The sequence below is a fragment of the Coloeus monedula genome, assembly GCF_965178545.1.
Source record: "Coloeus monedula genome assembly, chromosome: 4".
In the NCBI taxonomy this organism is placed as follows: Eukaryota; Metazoa; Chordata; class Aves; order Passeriformes; family Corvidae; genus Coloeus; species Coloeus monedula.
In genome coordinates, this window is record NC_138784.1 from 54,150,162 (window position 1) to 54,168,688 (window position 18,527).

General features: G+C 39.1%; 2 protein-coding genes across 3 annotated transcripts in view; one reads left to right on the plus strand and one right to left on the minus strand.

Annotated features, from left to right (window-relative positions):
* The window catches only part of PTPRZ1 (protein tyrosine phosphatase receptor type Z1), a gene marked incomplete at both ends in the record, with an annotated part of 129,668 nt that extends 124,674 nt beyond the window's left edge, over positions 1 to 4,994 (plus strand). Inside the window, 7 exons of the mRNA XM_082280542.1 lie at positions 414 to 507; positions 754 to 827; positions 1,792 to 1,920; positions 3,071 to 3,217; positions 3,513 to 3,655; positions 4,207 to 4,342; positions 4,854 to 4,994. Of these exons, the coding sequence (XP_082136668.1) occupies positions 414 to 507; positions 754 to 827; positions 1,792 to 1,920; positions 3,071 to 3,217; positions 3,513 to 3,655; positions 4,207 to 4,342; positions 4,854 to 4,994 (864 nt within the window). The remainder of the gene's footprint in view (positions 1 to 413; positions 508 to 753; positions 828 to 1,791; positions 1,921 to 3,070; positions 3,218 to 3,512; positions 3,656 to 4,206; positions 4,343 to 4,853) is intronic.
* Positions 4,995 to 11,427: 6,433 nt separating this feature from the next.
* The window catches only part of AASS (aminoadipate-semialdehyde synthase), a 30,485-nt gene continuing 23,385 nt past the window's right edge, over positions 11,428 to 18,527 (minus strand). For both annotated transcript variants that reach the window (XM_082280171.1, XM_082280170.1), the window contains 5 exons: positions 18,178 to 18,273; positions 16,218 to 16,333; positions 15,956 to 16,044; positions 15,454 to 15,630; positions 11,428 to 13,953 (listed from right to left, as the gene is read on the minus strand). In XM_082280171.1, the coding sequence (XP_082136297.1) occupies positions 13,835 to 13,953; positions 15,454 to 15,630; positions 15,956 to 16,044; positions 16,218 to 16,333; positions 18,178 to 18,273 (597 nt within the window). In that variant the 3' untranslated portion in view covers positions 11,428 to 13,834. The remainder of the gene's footprint in view (positions 13,954 to 15,453; positions 15,631 to 15,955; positions 16,045 to 16,217; positions 16,334 to 18,177; positions 18,274 to 18,527) is intronic.

The window sequence follows — 18,527 nt, forward strand, 5'->3', positions numbered from 1 at the left end:
AAAGAGATCATGAGAAATAGGACAGTAAATAGATTTTGGAAACTCTTAACTGCATGCCTTTGAAGAAAGATCTCAAAGGTAAAAATGTCTGGAAAGATACTATTCTGGCAAATACATCATGAACTATATTGATCAATCAGTGTACTCCCCTCAGTGTACAGCACTGGCTAGATGACAGACTTCACCTTCAAAGATATGCTTATTGATCTAGGATTCAAGAATAATTTGAACTGCTAAGAACAGTGAAGAAAAAATATTCTGGTGACTTGCTAAGTAGTTTAGACAGATAACTAGATAACTACAGTTAAGGGAGACAGCAAACCTGCAATATATGCACCCTTCTGTTTAATGCAGCTTATGAAGGAATGGCTTTTCTACAGTTACCTGACTTTTTTTTAACTTCATTGTTTCAGTTGCTGAGCCAGTCTAACACACAGCAGTGTGATTATTCGACTGCACTCAAACAGTGTAACAGAGAAAAGAACCGAACCTCATCTATCATTCCTGGTAAGGTTGATCAAATCCTCATCAAGAACTGAAGGCATCTGCATTGGTTTGGAGCAATGTTTTGTAAAGTATTTGTAGTGAAGAAGTGCTTTAAGAATTATGCACAGGAAAATAAAATAGATGGCTGGATAGCACTTTATTCTGATTGATAGAGCTCAGGGTTATTATTACTGTGAAATGTGAGATAATTGCTATAGTATTATAAGAGTCATTGCAACATGTTTATGAATTCATAATTTTTTACAGTGGAAAGATCTAGAGTGGGTATCTCATCACTATCTGGTGAAGGCACAGACTACATCAATGCTTCCTATATTATGGTAAGTCAGCTAATATATTGGTGAAAAACAATGCACAGCTGTTTCCAGAGCTGCCATGCAGCCGAGTTAGGGTGGCACAATCCTGATTTTGAAAGCTGCTTTCTTCCATTATTCACTCTGCCTGAAAGAGTTACTTCCCCCAGGAAGTACTATTACCATTATTACTGGTCTTAAATTTGGTAAAAGTGCATTGCGTTTTAGCAATCTATAGAAACATAAATCACATCATAGTTTCAAAAACTGTTAAAGCTAAATGCCACTTACAGGAAGATCTTTTGAGATGAACTGTGTTAAATAACTAGTTAGTTTTCAATGGCTGTACTGTGGTTTGCCTTCCTACCTGCTCATCCTACAGAGCTTTTGCAACTGGCATAGCCTTGGATACCACAGTTCATCAGCTTTCCATTATCTTTTTGTTCTCTGGGTTTTGTTCAACTCTTTCCCCCTTCAATAGCTGAGAGGGAGGAGTAAATGCCTCCTGGACATTCAGGAAAGAAATGGGAAAGCTCTCTGCTATGGTATGTGTACATGATCTTTCTGGTACGTTACTGCATAGGAACTCTCTTTTCTGGTAGGAGTTTGATCTGAGATGTCTGTGTAGATTAAGAAACTGCTTGGGATTTTTGCAGCTCTTTCAAGTATTCTTTTATTTGGTTCAGGTAGTCAGTCATTTTTATTATGAGTTGCCTCTTTGAGTCTTCTCTGATCTCTTTTGTCCTTTTTTTATCAGTTTTTTTTTTTAAGTTTCAAAAATTGTTTCAGTGTAATTGAATTTATCCTTTTCCCATGGAAAATACTTCCATGGAAGTTTTATATTTTTCTAATATTTGCAGGAAACTAAAGAAGGAACAAGTGTGCAATGTATTTTCTAGGTTCTCGCGTTGTCCACTGGAAGCTTCCTTTAAGCATTAATACTTGGGTAGCAATTCTGAGTCTGTCTTTTTTTTTTTTTTTTTTTTGGTAGGGTTATTATCAAAGTAATGAATTCATTATTACTCAGCATCCCTTACTACACACTATCAAGGATTTCTGGAGAATGATATGGGACCATAACGCCCAGTTAATAGTCATGCTTCCTGATAGCCAGAATATGGTGAGTTCTGTGTCTGATTGTTATGGGTTTATGTATGAATTTTATTAGTATTACCATTTTGAAATATGCAGGATATGAGAAAATATCTTGCCTTCTGCAAAACACAGTTAAAAATTAGTAACACCAAACTGAGTGTAAAATCCCCAAGTCATCTAGCAGAAATCTAGAAATCCTTGTCTAGACAGATTGTGATTGGATTGAAAAAGTATTAAATCAGTCCTGTACAATTTATAAAAGGAGCCAAACAGCACAACTAACCATTATGCAAGGTTAGGTTTTGCTCCACAACTTAGTTGTAATATGGCTTCTTAGCCATTATTAGGTAAGGGCAGAAGTGTGAGGTTGTTTCTCGCAGGACAGCAGGTGGTGGGACCTGGGCAGGGCCAGGACTGCCAGTGGCCAAGCATTTCTCACATGTAAAAGAAGCCCTTGGGGTGCAAAAGTGGCCAGGAGCACTGCCAGCAGGGTGGGCACACAGGGCATGGGGCAGCAGTTCCTGCAGAAGGGTGGGCAGGAAGGGCACTGAAGCGCTGCCAGCTTGACCAGGGAGCAGTAGCACCCACCCAGCAGACAGCCATGGCCTCTCTGCATCCACCACAACTGGAACCCACCCCAATTTCCTTGAAACACACACAACAGGCAGACAGGACACATGACAAGGAGCATTCCCTATCCATCTGACCATTTTGGTTATTCAAACTATTAGAGGATTTTCTTTAAAAAGCCCATCTCTCTTCGTTTCTGTTGTCAAACAGAAAGGATGCTTTGATGAGAACCTTTTTCTGCACTTTCAGATAATCCCAGGACCACACATACATTACAACACACCAGTTAAGTTTATCCTGTGACCATGGACTATGTGCAGCACAGCACAGCCTGAAGGCCAGGCTGGATGTGTGGCACAAGGTAGCACTGCAGGTTCCTTGCTGTATGGGTCCACAGGGTACATTGGTCTTCTGGTCAGGATCACTGCAGAGGTGTTTGAAAACCATCATTTTGCCATTGTTTAACCACTCAAAATTTGATTTGTCAATTTAAATCTAGATGGCTGGATTGATTATATACGTGACACATTATTTATTATATTAGATTTTGTGTTGTAAGAGCTCAACATTACTTACTTTTATGACTTCATTTTTTTTTCCTGGAGGCTGAAGATGAATTTGTGTACTGGCCAAACAAAGATGAGCCTATAAACTGTGAGAGTTTCAAAGTCACTATGATTGCTGAAGAACACAAATGTCTGTCTAACGAGGAGAAGCTCATAATCCAAGACTTCATTTTGGAAGCTACACAGGTAACACTGTCATAAACGTGACTCAGGACTTGATTTGTTAAAGGTAATGCCCACATCTTCTTACATTTTTGATGTTAAATGACGGATAAAAAATCCATGCTCTAGAAACATCCACGGAGGGAGTAACGTCTATAAGGTAATATGATGACAAAGGGAATAGTCCAACCTCCACTGCAGTGGGGTTCTGCATCTGGAGACTGGAGCTGGAACAAGGTAATGGAAAAGAATAAAGAAAGTCAATCTTTTACAAAATTGACTTACGGAGGTTTTTGTTTGGTTTTTTTTAATCATTTAGGATGACTATGTACTTGAAGTGAGGCATTTTCAGTGTCCAAAATGGCCAAATCCTGATAGTCCTATTAGTAAAACTTTTGAACTGATCAGCATCATCAAAGAGGAAGCTTCCAACCGTGATGGGCCCATGATTGTACATGATGAGTAAGATCTGCACTTTTCTGTTTGTTTTGATGCTTTTCTGTAGAACCATCCTTTCACTGAGTAAAAGCTGCTGAAACAAGGCACAGTCTGCACTTAACAATAGTGGTAATGCTTCTGTTCCAGCTGCATCAACAAGAGAAACATTTTTATTTTATCATACTTCATTTCAGTTTTATCATTTTGATACTCTGGATGGTTATCAGATAGGTCGCTGGAGAGGAAATCAGTTAAGACTCCATTGTCTTTTACTGAAAGAATTAACAGTTTAGATGAGGCACCTTGCCCTTCTCCAGCTGTCCAATAATGGCAAAAAATAACAAAATCTTGAAACACTGAAGGTCCCAAGGCCTTCAGGATTTGGTTAGTAGAGGGTTGTAGAGAAATAACTCTAAGAAGCTGTAGCCAGGTGCCGTGAAAGTTGTTTTAAGCCAGTGCTGGGCAGACCAGCATGACAGAAGTTCATCTTACCAGTTTGCCCCAGAATTTGTAATTTCTCCAGCTGTAAAACCTGATCCAGTTTCTAGAGCTTTGTTTTGTTTTACTTTACAAAGGCATGGAGGGGTGACAGCAGGCACTTTCTGTGCATTAACAACTCTGATGCATCAACTGGAAAATGAGAATTCAGTGGATGTTTACCACGTAGCAAAGATGATAAATCTGATGAGGCCTGGAGTCTTTACCGACATTGTAAGTAATAATGTGCACCTTTTTTTCCTATGTGTGACATTAGTAGCATGCTTGGATCCTAGGGCAACATTACTGAACTATTCACATCTTAATTTCTGCATGAATTAATGAAAATTGTCTTCCAGGGGTGCTGTAGAAAAAGAAATCTTCTGGATTCTGGAAAGAATTCAGATGAAAAAAAAGAAGAAGAAAAAAGCCAGCAGACAAACAGCAACCCTAATCCTGTCCCCAAATTTGCAATTGAATTTAACAAGGATTAGATTCAGCACGTATTTCTTTTAAAATACAGCTTTCTATCCTACCTGTACTGTGGTCCCTAATGACATGCTTTACATTGTATACAGGGGGAGCCATTAGTCAGAAAACAATAAAACTGCTAAGTAATGCAATAAATCCTGGAGCACAGTAGATTAACAGACTGACACATCAGCTGTTAATTAATTTTGAGTAACAGTGTCACAAGATAACTCTTTCCGCCAACATCCTGAGTGTATTCTCTTTTCTTCTCCAGGAACAGTACCAGTTTCTCTACAAAGCTATTCTCAGCCTTGTCAGCACAAGACAAGAAGAAAACCCCTCAGCATCTATGGACAGTAATGGCTCAGCTTTACCTGATGGAAATGCAGCTGAAAGTTTAGAATCTTTAGTTTAATTAACACATCAGATTAGACATAAACATCACACCAATCACACCTGGAGTTTTACCATTATTATTTTCAGTTTTATACCTTGGGTGGGGAAAATGTGTCCAGTCAGTATATATATAATCAGATCCCAACCATTGCTCAAACCAAGTCATTTCTGTTATATATGACTTTACTGTGGAACTTTTATCATCAACAATGCGTGCCTTTTCTCAAAAGATTTATTGTAATACATTGTTACATCTGGACTAACTTGATTGACTTTTACAGTGTTTCTAATAATTGAATTGTGGTATGTTTTTTCAGTATTAGTTTTTTTTGATTTATCTGGCTTTACTTTTAACTTAAAATTACCATATTTATAGATGTTAGGGAATCCTCAATTACAAACATGTCATGGGTTTAGTATTTGGTTTATTTGCTGTATTTATAACAATTTACATTTGCTAGAAATGCAACTTTTAATATAGTAGAATGTAAATAAAATCCTGTTCTACATAACATTCAACATTTTAAGACTCCAATTAGACATTTAAAATAGTAATCTGATACTTAACTGTAAATACTGCTACTTCTGTAGTGATCCATGGACCAAATTTATATTTATAATTGTAGATTTTTATATTTTACTACAGAGTCAGTTTTCTAGTTCTGTGTAATTGCCTTGTTAAAATGATGTAGTCAGTATGGTTTTATTTTAACAAAGACTTCTGATATATAACTGTGCATCTTAAGCAATTTACCTTCATATAGCTGCATGTGATTTTAACTTTTGTGGGAACTAGAAATCATTTGTTTTGAAATGAAAAGTTTTTATGAGAATAACACTGTACTTGGCATTGTTAAATTGTTTTTACCCTGGTATTGCAAAAATAAATATAAATATTCCGGTCTGTGCTTAGTATTCTTCCACATACAGTATACAGTCTTCACTGCCATGCAGGAGAGCTTTTACTTACAAAAGCAAGGACTTAAGGCTGATCTGCAGACAGCTGCTCTTCCCATGGAATCTGCAAGTTCAGGAGACACTTATAGAAAACTTTTCTGGTTTTTAATCTCTGCTCCACTCCTACCCATACCTATAGCGTCCACATTAGCTCCTTTTTTAGTGTCTCCTCCCACATCTTGCAGTCTGGTCACCCACGGGTTAATGGGCTGTTGCAGGTGTCCCAATTGCCTTAGCTGGCCCTTCCCAAGACACCTCCCTGCTGGCTTGGCTTCAGATCATTGATTTGGCTGCTGAGCTCTTTGCTGCTGCCTCCTTTGGCAAGGCAACAGCCAAACTTTGGGAAGCAATAATGCAAGCAATCTCTGCAGAAACGAAAGCAAATTGTTTCAAGTTGGCCTCAATCATTTTCTGTAACCTTCAGAACTGGCAAGAAAAGAGACTGCTCGTACTGAAGATTGCACCACGAGGGGCTGGAGGAGCCCGGAACAGAGTAAGACACTTGTTTAAAACTAGCATGGGCAGTGAGACCAACTATTTTCTCACTTTATACAGTTTATACAGTAGCTATGTAGAAATATTGAGAGCAGAAATACTGTTCTGGAGTAAAATGTACAGAAAATAATGGACCTTTTCTGAGATGAAAACTAAGCATGGAAAAAGACAGGCCTGATGTGGGCTTGGAGATTTTAGCTGATTGATTCCTAGAGTAGGCATGTGTAAGGGAGCTCAGTGTGTCAGCAGATGGATCTAGACCCCCTCAGCAGTGTGTGATTGAGGATAGGTGGAGCTGCAACAAAGCCAAAATGAATTTAGATTTGGAAGAATCTAAAGAGCAGAATCTTTAAAGAATCCTCATACTGTTGATACATGAGCGTGAAGGTCCTAGACAAGGAGACAGACTAGCACAGAGTGTCAAAATAGCTAGCAGTAAGGCAGACTTTTTCATGCTCTTGTCCTCTTTCATTACAAGAAAAATAATCATATAGACAAAACAATGTATCACAGAACCGCAGGGATGGTGTAAGTTTGGAAGGGACCACTGGAGGTCATCTAAGCCCATGTAACATAGGGAAGTTTTGTAAAACTGTGTTATAATATTAATGCGCTTAAATTCTCTTTTACTTTTGACACTTTCTAACCACAGTTCAGTCCAAGAGGTTAGGGAGTGGTTGAGTCCATTGGACTTGGGACCCTCGACATTTCCCCTTCCCCAGCCACTGCATGCAGGATGATTCTCCTGTAAGCCCAAAGGCCCTGTGCAGGTCCAGCCAGGGAATATGCAGTGCCCATGTTCCACACAGGGAGACGCGTGCATACATGCACACAGGATGGTAGAAATAGGATTCATGACACAGAGAATAGGACTAGGATTTTAAAAGGAGGCAGGACAAAGGGCCATGGTCAGGCACAGGGCATGAATGGGTAAAGGGACTGGCCAGCAGCCAGCACATATATGTAAGCACCTTTTACCCCTCTTCTCTCCTTGTTCCTGTGCTTAGAACGGCTCTCCTTAGTGCCTCTGTTTCTCCAACCTTTTCTATCCCTTTGCAGATGAAAAAAGTTCTTACCTAATTACTCCCATGGGTCTTAACTTTGTTACGCCATACCCAAATGTGAAACCTCAGATGCTGCTGTTTAGATATCTCAGCTATAATGGTGTTATCAAGTTCCCTGGTATTTCTCACTTCACAAGCTTTTCTTTCCAAAAGGTCTCTCATACTGTCTCTGTCCCGGCTCTGTGGGGCATATGCGTGCCCCCACAGACGCACGGGTGGGTTCAGTGTTACAGTCGGTAGCAAAGAGCCGAGAAGGGCATTTGTGTGCATTCCAGCAGGAGCATTTATTGCTGCTACACTGTCAAAGGGTGCAGAGGCAAATACCAACATGATCCCACAACTCGCAGTTTTATCTGGGGGTGGGGGAAAAGGCGGGACCAGGGAACGGGGACCACTGGGGAAGCTCTGGGGGAGTGACAATGGATAGAAGCTGACAGCCAACCGGGGAATCCAAACTGGGATAGATTAACAGAACAGAACAAGCATCCTGGGAGAAACCCTTCCGGCCGCCCTAACATGAAGTGGTTCTTGTAGCACTAGGGACTTGTCTTACCGAAAACCCTCTGTCCCTTGTAATGTATGTTCACCGGCCACCACAGGTCTCCACCAGAGCTTGGCCTTCCCTCACATAACTCCCCATTAACTGCCTGTGTAGCACCACAAGACTTTATGGCCCTCTTCCTAACTCCTGTTAGCTGCTCACTCTTGCTGTCTCCAGCAAGTTTCTCAGAATTTGTGCAGGTAGTTTAGCCTTGGCCAGGGTGCCAGCCATGTGCCCGTAGATACAAGTATTCATCTCTAGTTCAAACCCATAATTAGTTCATTAAATAATTCAGAGGCAACCTACTTTTCTGGGCCAAAACATCTTTATTCAGGTTTTGCACTTTTTTTTTTTTTTTTTTTTTTTTTTTTTAAATCCTGTGGTCCTTGCCATGGTTGCATATTGGCTACTACTGACGTTCAGGAAGAACAGGACTGAGATAGGACTCTTAAGTGCAAGCAAACATGCAATGTATCCTTAGTGGATACATTGCCTTCAAGAATAGGATCTAGAACTATTTTCTTATTACATTTGTGGAGTTGGGGGGTTGACAGGAGTTAAAAATGTACATAACGGGCTCATTGCCCCAAGTGATGCACATTTTTGTAAGAATTGCACATACATGTTTTTCGGAGTGTTCAGGCACAAATTTGGTGCATACAAATGTGTGTAATGGTTGTGCTTTGAGAAAGGGATTATCCTCTTTTTCAGGTGGCCTCAGGGTTCCTTACTACTTCCTCTGAAGCACACAGATTTGCTGACAACGCTCCATTTGCACATCTAGGCTAATAAGGACAGCAATATTGTATACTTCCCCCTTCTCATTCAAAAAGTTATAGAAACAGTTTTTGATATCCTAATCTAGGGGATATCCTAATCCTAGGGGTGTACATACCAGAGAGGTTAATTGTGATCTTATGGCCATTTGCAAACAATATTCCATAACCTTATTAGCAGGTACTATACTTCTGCACTTCACCCTATTAACACAACAAGAGAAACTGTAGTGCTCATGTGCTACTTATTCAGCCTTTTCTTCTGGAAAACTGGCTTGTTGCCTTGCATATCAAATAAAAAGCATGAAGGTGACTTCTGCTAATATATTTACAGGTTTATATAGTTGTAGATACAAAGTAATTTTTAGGCTAATTAATTCTGTTTTTTCAAGCATCTGTGGACCAAAAGCAAAAACGGAATCCTCCTTTCTAAATTCCCATCTTGATATAACTGTTCCTTTCAACCTAAATGTTTTGCAGACATTTTAAAATTGTAATCCAAGGAATCAGCTGTCATTCAAGGTTTCTTCCAGAGATGTTTGTAATCACATTCATCATCTTAGCATGCTGACAAGTTATTTAAAACATAAGTGCTTAAGATAATCTCTTTACTCACACATATTGGTTCTGATCTAGAAAAAAAATAAGAATCATAAAAAAATATTCTATAATCTTCAACTGTGATGGATTACAGATTTTAATAAATGCGTGTCAGTTCCTCTCTCAGACAAAGTCCATATTCTAATTAATTTTTTTCTTGTAATCCAAGCTACAGACTCAAAAGACATATAGCCTGCCTTTTCAAACTGGGTCAAGTGTGGAGAAGATGTTATGTATCTCTGGCAAGAAGTAAGATATTAATAAACAACATCAGGTTAAGCTTTTTTCTTTACATAGCTGTAAGTTATGTGTGACAAGGAAAACTTCATTAGTGATCTTCCTCCTAAGAAATCAGAAAAGAGTTGAGAGTTTAAAAAAAAGAAGAAAACAAGTAATTTACTATCACCAACTTTTTAGTGATTGTGACGTGGAGATTTAATACCTATGGAAAAGCTTTACAAAAATCAGCAGTAAGCAAGGAACAAAAGTCATAAAAACTCATCACTATCAGCACCACAACAAATTAGCTCAAGACCTTAGTATGGACTTCAAAAATCAGTTGACAAAACTTGTTAGCAATGTTTTATCACAGTGCTTGACCTAGCTTTACAGTTCTTTGCTGTGTCCTAGGATAATGTGTGTAATTTCAGAAAGGTTGAAATTCTCTGTGGTAAATGCTTACTTCAAGATGAGTTTAGCAAAGTTAAACGCATTTCTCTCTCATTCTTTAACAAAGCAGGGCTGGGGATGAGAGGAGCACTGTTGTCTTGTTGGGGTTAAAAACAGAAATAAAGGCCCCACTGCTATCCTGAGTCTGAGGTATCATAGGTTACAGTCCTGGTTTTCACTCCTTCCCTGCAGCAAGGCCCATGTCTGACCATCCACTTGTCACAGGTTTGTGCTTTGGCGGATTAGGATTTCAAAGGGACAAGAAAGAAGGGAAGTCTCTCTCACAATATTTGGCCACATTATGTCTGACTCCCCTCCATTTCGAAATTGAATTCTTTCCTTTCGAAGCCAAAACAAGTGAGGGGGGAAAAAAAACCCCTTCTTATGGAATGGAATTCTTATGGTTTATGGAATTAATTCCTTTGTTTCAGGAAAGTCACAACCTGTGCACAGTAGTTTAGAAAGAATATATTTGAGATGGTATGATTTGCCTTGATAAATTCTGCTAGACACTCATAGCTAAATTTCTTTTTTTCTCCCCCTCCTCTTTGTAGTTTTCCAGCCTAATCACAACTACTAGAGTCCATTTTTTTTCCCCCCTTAAACAGCTATTTTGCTATGAGCTTACACCCTTTTCTGACAGTGTCACTTTTGTACTCCAGTTCCTCCAAGGGATATAATTCTCACTTGTAGGAATATCTGGGGCTGAGAGCGTGCAAAACACAGAGGCAGAGAAGCCAGTCTGAGTGTAATGGGGCTCAAGCACCTCCATCTCAGAAAGACACTGTGATCTTACATGTCATGAAGGTCTGTCAATAGCATAAATTCCAAAATGAAAAAAATGAGAGACACCCAGTGAAACAATCTGTTCCTTGAAGCCCCGTGTGAACAAAGAGTTTAAGAGCCTGTCAGCACAGGCAGTGGTAGCAGAAGCCATGTATTCAGCTGACCAAAGTCCTCAAGCTGAGACAGGCTGTGAGACACCGAAGTTTCATGCCTTCTTGAGGCACAGGAGATATCATACATCTGCTGTTCTGTAGCTTACCACTTCAGTAGTTGTACTTATGCCCAAGAAAAAGTGCTAAAAAACCACAAATCTCTTAAGATTATAGCTGAAAATTATCTAGATACAGATATACCTATATATATATATATATAAATATATAGATGGGCATATTTAAACAATCCTTGAAGTCCTCTCCTGTGAGTCTAGCAAGCAGTATGCAAAGCAGTATTTCATGCACATAGAAAAGTCCATGTGTAGGCATCCTTTCAATATAACCATCTATGCCAAATCCCATTCAGGTACATCTTATTATTGGACTGTAAAGATGACATGACAACAAAACAGAGGATTTCAGATTTATTTTTCAAGCAATATTGTGTATAAGATACAATTATCTTTCCAGTAATATGCAAAGAGAACTGAGAAGTATAATCTTCATAAAAAAAGACAGGCAATAAACTCATTTAAGTCTAAACATAGAAAACAAAATGCAGCATTGCACTGGGAAATAGAAATATATTCCGATATAAAGTGTTTCAAAAATAGTACCAGTGTTTCTTGAAGAAAACACTGCACTGCTCATTCTTTAATGGTCAAAAAATATTAGATACTTTTTTTAAATTCTGATTTTCATCTCATACTGCATTTCCAAGGCAGAAAAGCAAGTATGGTGCATGCATATATACAGAGGCACAACTCCGTGGTTGTGTATTTGTGGGCTAAGGAAGGGAACAGAGAATTCCCAAGTAAAATCCTGGTCTCACCAAACACTGTACTGGAAGGAACCAGCAGAGACAAGTATAACTTTAAACCTTAGTTGTAGGCCATTAATGTACCTGGAGAAGGAGGAGGCAGCAGAGAGCAGAACATTCATTGCAGGCTCCATCCTTACCCCAGCTGCATCTACCAGCCAGACAACAGACCAACAGCCTGTAAGGTCAGTGGGAAGCAAAACAACTTTGTGGAGACAGGATTTTGTGTGATATATGCATGGCACTGTAACAGAATCCAAATTTGGCATTACATTACAAAAGCAGTGGTTCAGTACAAAAAGTCCTTCTCTTTCACAGTAACATTCTCCCTTCATTCTCCATTCTCCCTTTGGCTCCTTTCACTTAACTCTGTTGCAGTTGCTACTTCATTGCATGTGCACAAAGAAAATCCAAATCCTGAGTAGCAAAACTTGGAGATCAAAACTTGAATTATTGTTATGGCTGCTTTTCCTACCATGCAAAACGACACCTGGAATTCCAGCCTCTCAGAACTGTGATTACAGCACTGATTCTCAGGAAGGAAAAGGCTGTGCGTTTATCAGCAAAGTGCACTTGTGAGCAAAGCTGAAAGCAGACAGCTTCCTGCATCAGTATTCAGCTTTAGAAAAGGGAAGCTCTAGGCAGCTGCACAGGTACCAGTGCAAATACAACCTGCCCACAGCATTACACCTCACAGACCTGACTGGTGAAGTCTAAGCCATGCTTTAATTGAAAAGTAGTGCAGAAATCCCTAAGCAAAAGCCAGAGAAGCAGCCCTGAAACGAAAGGAGGCAGCTGGTGCTATGTTGCAGAGATGCTGCACTAGGGCTGAAGTTCAGTTCTGGACTGATGTGGCTAAACTGCAGCTAGAGCAGGGCTGACACATCTGTCAGCACAGCACTCAGCAGCAAATGAGCTGTTACACTCCATCAGTCTAAAGTGACACTGTACTGAGTAGAAGGCATAGGTTCCCAAGTGAACGCTTCAAAACCTTGAAGCTAACTCAAAAAGTGGCAATTTAAACCTCAAAACCTAGTGCATTTCAAAGCTGCATATACTACACAATGTATTCCCTTTGTAACAGTACTTAAACTGGATGAGGCATGCAGTAGAAGTGGGAAGAGTAAACATGTCATTTGGAGCATCTTCTAGGCACATTAACTGTGTTGTATTTCAGATTGCCCTTCCTAGCTGCAGAGCTCAATGCTAATGTGCTCTCTCCACAGCACAAGGCAACATGTAACAGCAGGTATTTCAATATATTGCAACCAGCTTCCACTCTGTAATAAGAAAGGGTGTGGGGGGAAGCTTGCGCTAATCTTCCTCCCTCCTCCAATTAATTTAAATTTACATTCATTATAAAGTGATTAAAAAATATTAAGATCTAGGTTTCAAATGTTTAAGAACTGAACATTTTCAAGATTTAAAAGGATCTTATTTTTTAGTAGTGCAGAATTTCTAAACTATTTTTTGCGTATTGTTATTGTGAAAACACTCATTAATATTGCTAAAGTGAAAGGGACGACCAGACTTAAAATTTAAGTATCGTTTTCATCTCCATTTTTTGGAAAAATTATTTTTACCACATGAACAATCAAACTTCATCAATAGAGTTCATTACCCAGACTTTTCCACCACAAAATAATCCACTATTAGATTTTTTTCAGCTTAAATTTGTCACAATAATAACCCTATACACTTAGAAGATAAACTCTAATAACAAAAAAAAAAGCCCTTCTGAGATATTTTAGAAAAAGTAAAAGGAAAGATCCGATTGATGCTGAAACATGTACATCAAAGATTAACAATTTTAAGAGGAAAACATCACCATTTGTGAGTATCTATGGTTTCTACATTAAAGCCGGGTGGCAGGTTTTATGGAAGGCAACATTTGTGTATGAAATGGCAAGTGCTGCCTTTAGCTGGTCCAAACGGAGATTCCAGAAGGAGGTGGAGGAACCAAAAAAAGCCAAAACTTGATTAAATCCACTGCTTTCAGTTACTGTTTGATAACGCTGTGAGTACTGTACAGAATGCCTTCTGCCCGAACACGTTCAAGTATTGGCCCATAAACATTCTTTGTCAGAGGTATGACCATGCCTTTGGCAGTTATTTCACCTGAAATAAAGGTATTAAAAAACAGTGTTAGTGCTCCACTGGGTTTATTGGGATGGCTTTGGTAGCTGCACAGTGGGGCTTCTGTGGGCAAGGTGGGAGCTGCTGTGCTGGACACGGCCAGATCCAGGCACAGGGAACCAATGAGTCCCTCAGCCATGGGTGGGGCACCTCAGGGAATATTTATTTAAGAAAGGGCAAGGTGCTGAACAGCAGTGAGGAAAGAAGTGTGAGAAACAGCCCTGCAACACCACTCTCAGAGAAGGGGAGGGTGGAAGTGCATCAGGCACTGGGGCAGAGATTTCCCTGCAGCCCCTGGTGGAGATCCAGCTGGAGGAGAGGAAAAGCATGAGGAAGGAGCAGCAGAGAGACTGATCACAGGCCCCTGTTGCCCAGCCCCCTGCGCTGCTCGGGAGAGAGGCAAGAGGCTGAGAAGTGAACAGAGAGTGAATTTGAGCCTGGGAGAGCAAAGCAGGGAGAAGGATGTTGGTTTAGTTTATCTCTTTTTTTGCATTATTCAAACCTGTTTTAATTGGAAATAAAGTAAAATAATTTTTCTTTCAAGCTGAGCCTGTTTTGCCTATTACAGTAACTGGTGAGTGTTCTCCCTATCTTTATCTCAAATTAGGAGCTTTTACATCTTGTTTTCTCCCCCTGTTGAGGAGGAGTAAAAGACTAGCTGAGTGGACATTTGGCAACCAGCCAAGGGGAACCGAGAACAAATGCAAAGATCAATATGCAAATTATATAAATTTTCATTTTAAAAATTTTTTGCATCTATTTACACATGCAGATTTAAAAATCCTGGCATTGTGTTCTCACACAGCATCAGTACTGTAACAAAGAATATAGAAAACAAGTTTGAAACACATAGTGGTATACACAGCTTGAACTTAATTCACAGAACTGTGAAACTGCAATTTGATGAAAAGTATCTAAACTTCAAAAGTGTGAGTTGTTTTTTTTTAAAAAGAACAACAAAAAAAGCCCCGAAGTTTTGCTCATTTCAGTTAGCCAGGAGAAGAAAGTTCTAAAGATTAAGAGCAAGGAAGGGGAAATCACAGTATTTCTTTCAACAGTGATGACTAGGAGGAGTTTGACTGCTTATAACAACATGCTTAGGTAATATGCCCCAAGCCTCAAATTTCATCAATCCAGAAAGTAGCAGTGGAAGTTGCTAGTTTATTCAGCACAGGTATATGTTCACTATAGCATAATTAATTATAATTTATCATGCTAAAGGTTTCCTCTACACTAGTGTAACATTTAATATTAAATGACTTTAAAATCTTTGTGGATTAAGCAGTAAATTAAGAGTTGTCATTGAACATCTGAACATCCAAACATGCAGATTAAAAATTCCTGTAAAGAAGACAGTCAGAGTCTGACAAATTTTTAAAAATATACATAAATATACTTCAGAAACACTACATACTTACTTTCTAGAGGCAGGAAGATACAGAGGATTGAAATACAGTTACTGAAGTTGGAATAGCCACTTACCATCTAGAACCATTTTAGCAGCAATAGCCGTGGGGTATCCTACTGTTTTAGCCATTGCAGAATATCCTTTGTTATCCCCATAGACAACCAGATCAATAAATTTGTCTTCCAAATGACCAGAAGGATGCCTGAGACCTATTTCACTTCTCATAACAATCATATCTCTCTCTCCAGTGCCTAAAAGAAAAGCACACAAACTATTCGTTACTTGTATTTCAGCCACATCAAGACAAGGTTCCTGAGGAGCCAGGCACTACACATTCACAGCATGGATATCAGGGAAGTGACTGAAGGCAAGGACTAGTAAGGAGCACAAAATACTAGGATCAAACTAAAAGTGTAACAGGGAAAGAAAAGGATAAATTGGGGAAGTAGGGGACATCACAATACATTAAAAAATGTATCATGAAGGTTTATTAATGAAGGTGAGCAAACAAATCCAATTAAGGCTTATAAAAGATATTGCCTTGTTCCATTCAAACCCATGAAAAAGAACACATACCAAAGGGCAGCTTCATCTCCATGTGCTTTGCAAGAGCCCCTACAATGGAATCTGCTGCTGGAACCGGTTCATCTCCCAATAAACCTAACCTGGCAGAAGAAATGAGAAAGTCTTATATCATTGCCTATCAACAGTTTCATCATAGTTTTTGAATTTCCACTTGTTCAGCATACCAGTTTAACAGTCTCAACATGAACCAAAATGGCTGGAATTGCAAACATTTCTTCTTTTTTTAACTTTAAAAATCATTGGAACATTTTACCATTCCACTGCTTCCAGCTGATTTTTGTCCTTTTCCAGTTTGCTAAATACAGCTTCTTTAAGAACATGGTGCTCAGCAGGTGACTTAATTCCAATCAGTTTGCACATGAGCTCTTTCTGTGTTAAAACAAAAAAGGTTCATGAAGGCCTGACATCTGTTCCCACTCCATCTCATTCAAGGTTGTTGAGAACCAGCTGCTCCACTAAGATCTGTTAAAATTCAGGACTTCAGAGAAGACAGGTTATGTGTACAGGGAAAGTGAGAAAGTTTGAGAATTTTAATCACAGCAGGTGAAAATAGGGCTCATCTTTTCCTAAAAGACTTTGTACCCCACCCCTCAGCTGCTTCCCCCTACATTTTAGTTTTATCCCTTCCTCTGGCAGCAAAGAAAGAACATAGAAACCTGCATAAACAAGGGACACTAGGAGAATGTTAGGATGAAAGAGAAGCCACCTGGAGACTGACAGAGTCAAAAACTTAAGAGATTGGATATCTTTCAGTTGGTCTACAAATGGAGAATGTCCCTTTCAGAAGGAAGGAAACAGACTGATGAGATGAACAAGTCTCTAGCAATCCTGGGAGTATTACCAAAGAACTTTCTCATTATATTTGTGCATATGTGAAGGCCATTTTGTGCTACCTAGATGCTAATTATTTCTTGCTTCATTCACAGCAAAGTGGATAATAAAGAGAACTACAAGCAAGATATGAAACAAGCAAGAACTCCAGAGTCCATTTGGAGCTCAGGTTAGCCCATATCTTCTACTTTCCTGGCAGAGTTGATAAAGAGAAAATACCAAGATGTAAAAACATCACCAACAAAATCTTTGCTGTGAGAATAATACATTTATAGCTATTTCTACAGATTACCTAATACTGTATACTTATCACTGAGGCTTGAAGAACTGGAAATTCCAGCCATCTTTACAAAGAAAACTTGAAAATATCAACCCTAAAATTGAAAGTAGACCAAAAAAAAAAAAAAAAAGTAATTCCCAAGTAATTCCCATATGGCCACCCAAAAACTCCTGGAGTTTGCTCATCTTCCCAATACTACATGTTAGTCAGAGACAAGCAAGACTGTGCCCTCTTCACCTTCTAGCTTCTTGGCTCTGAGAATACTCAAGACACTCTTAACTGGAAATAATGACATCATCAGAAAAATACTGTGTTGTTCTCAGACCATCACAGAGCACAAGCCTGCTGGTTTTCTCCAGATAAATGCTTAAAAAAGCACAAATATGAAGACAGATCTGAATTTTGCTCATCTGAGTAATAAACAGTTATTCTCTCTTTCTTCCCTTTTGTGTTTGCAAAAGGGAAGAAAATTTTCTCAGAAGACAGAGAAACAGACCTGACAAGTAATAAGTCATTTGTCACTGCAGCTCTGTTCACCCCATATGAAATATGAAATTCCCTGTTTGTCCACAGAGACAACCAAAATGTCGATGTCAAATGTAACATCAGTCATGCCTTGGCTGAGATAAAGTGAGACACACAAAACCAAGACAGAAAAGCAACATAATAGAAGATCAAAAAAATGCTTGTACAAATTTTAATAGAAAAAAAGATTTTAATATGCACAATCTCTTACTTCTTGATGCCCTAAAAAAACTTTTACACTGAAGATCATGAGACAGCAGCAATATGGACACTGCAAACTCAGAGCACTGAGTTGACTGTGACTAACAAAAAATGTAAGACAATTCATAAAAATATGGCCATGGCTTTGTCTGAGTCCTGAAAGCGTCCCGTGACAAACACTCCAGAATCTATCAGGGAACCTGTTCCAGCACCTTATTACAACCCTGCTGAAGAAAACTTGCCTAATTTTCAGGGGAAAAAAATCAAAGATCAGGATGCAATACAAGATTCCCATTGCTAAGTACAGCCAAGTCTAGCAATAAGAAAACCATCAATAAAACAGAGGAAAGAAGGCAGAGTAATCAGAGTAACTCACCCAGGTTAGAGGTGGTGTAGTTGACCTTAGTAAAGGATAAGGATCTGGGTTAATTAACCCTAGTTTTACAAAGCCTCCCATAGTTCTGGAGTATCCCTGAAATAAAAGAATAACACCATTAAATACAATAATCACTTGAAACTGAGGTATTTCTCCTTGGTTTGAATGTAGTGATAGACACAACCATGGCAGTTTTAAGTCTTATTCTCTTGGGAAGTCAACCTGATGCCAGTGAGGTGCCACAGAGTGGTGTCTTCCCCAGCCCCTCTCCACCCCTTCTCTACTTTTCAATCTTTCTTAATGGCTTATTCTCTTATCAATACTTCCATGGCAAGTACCATTGGTTCCTG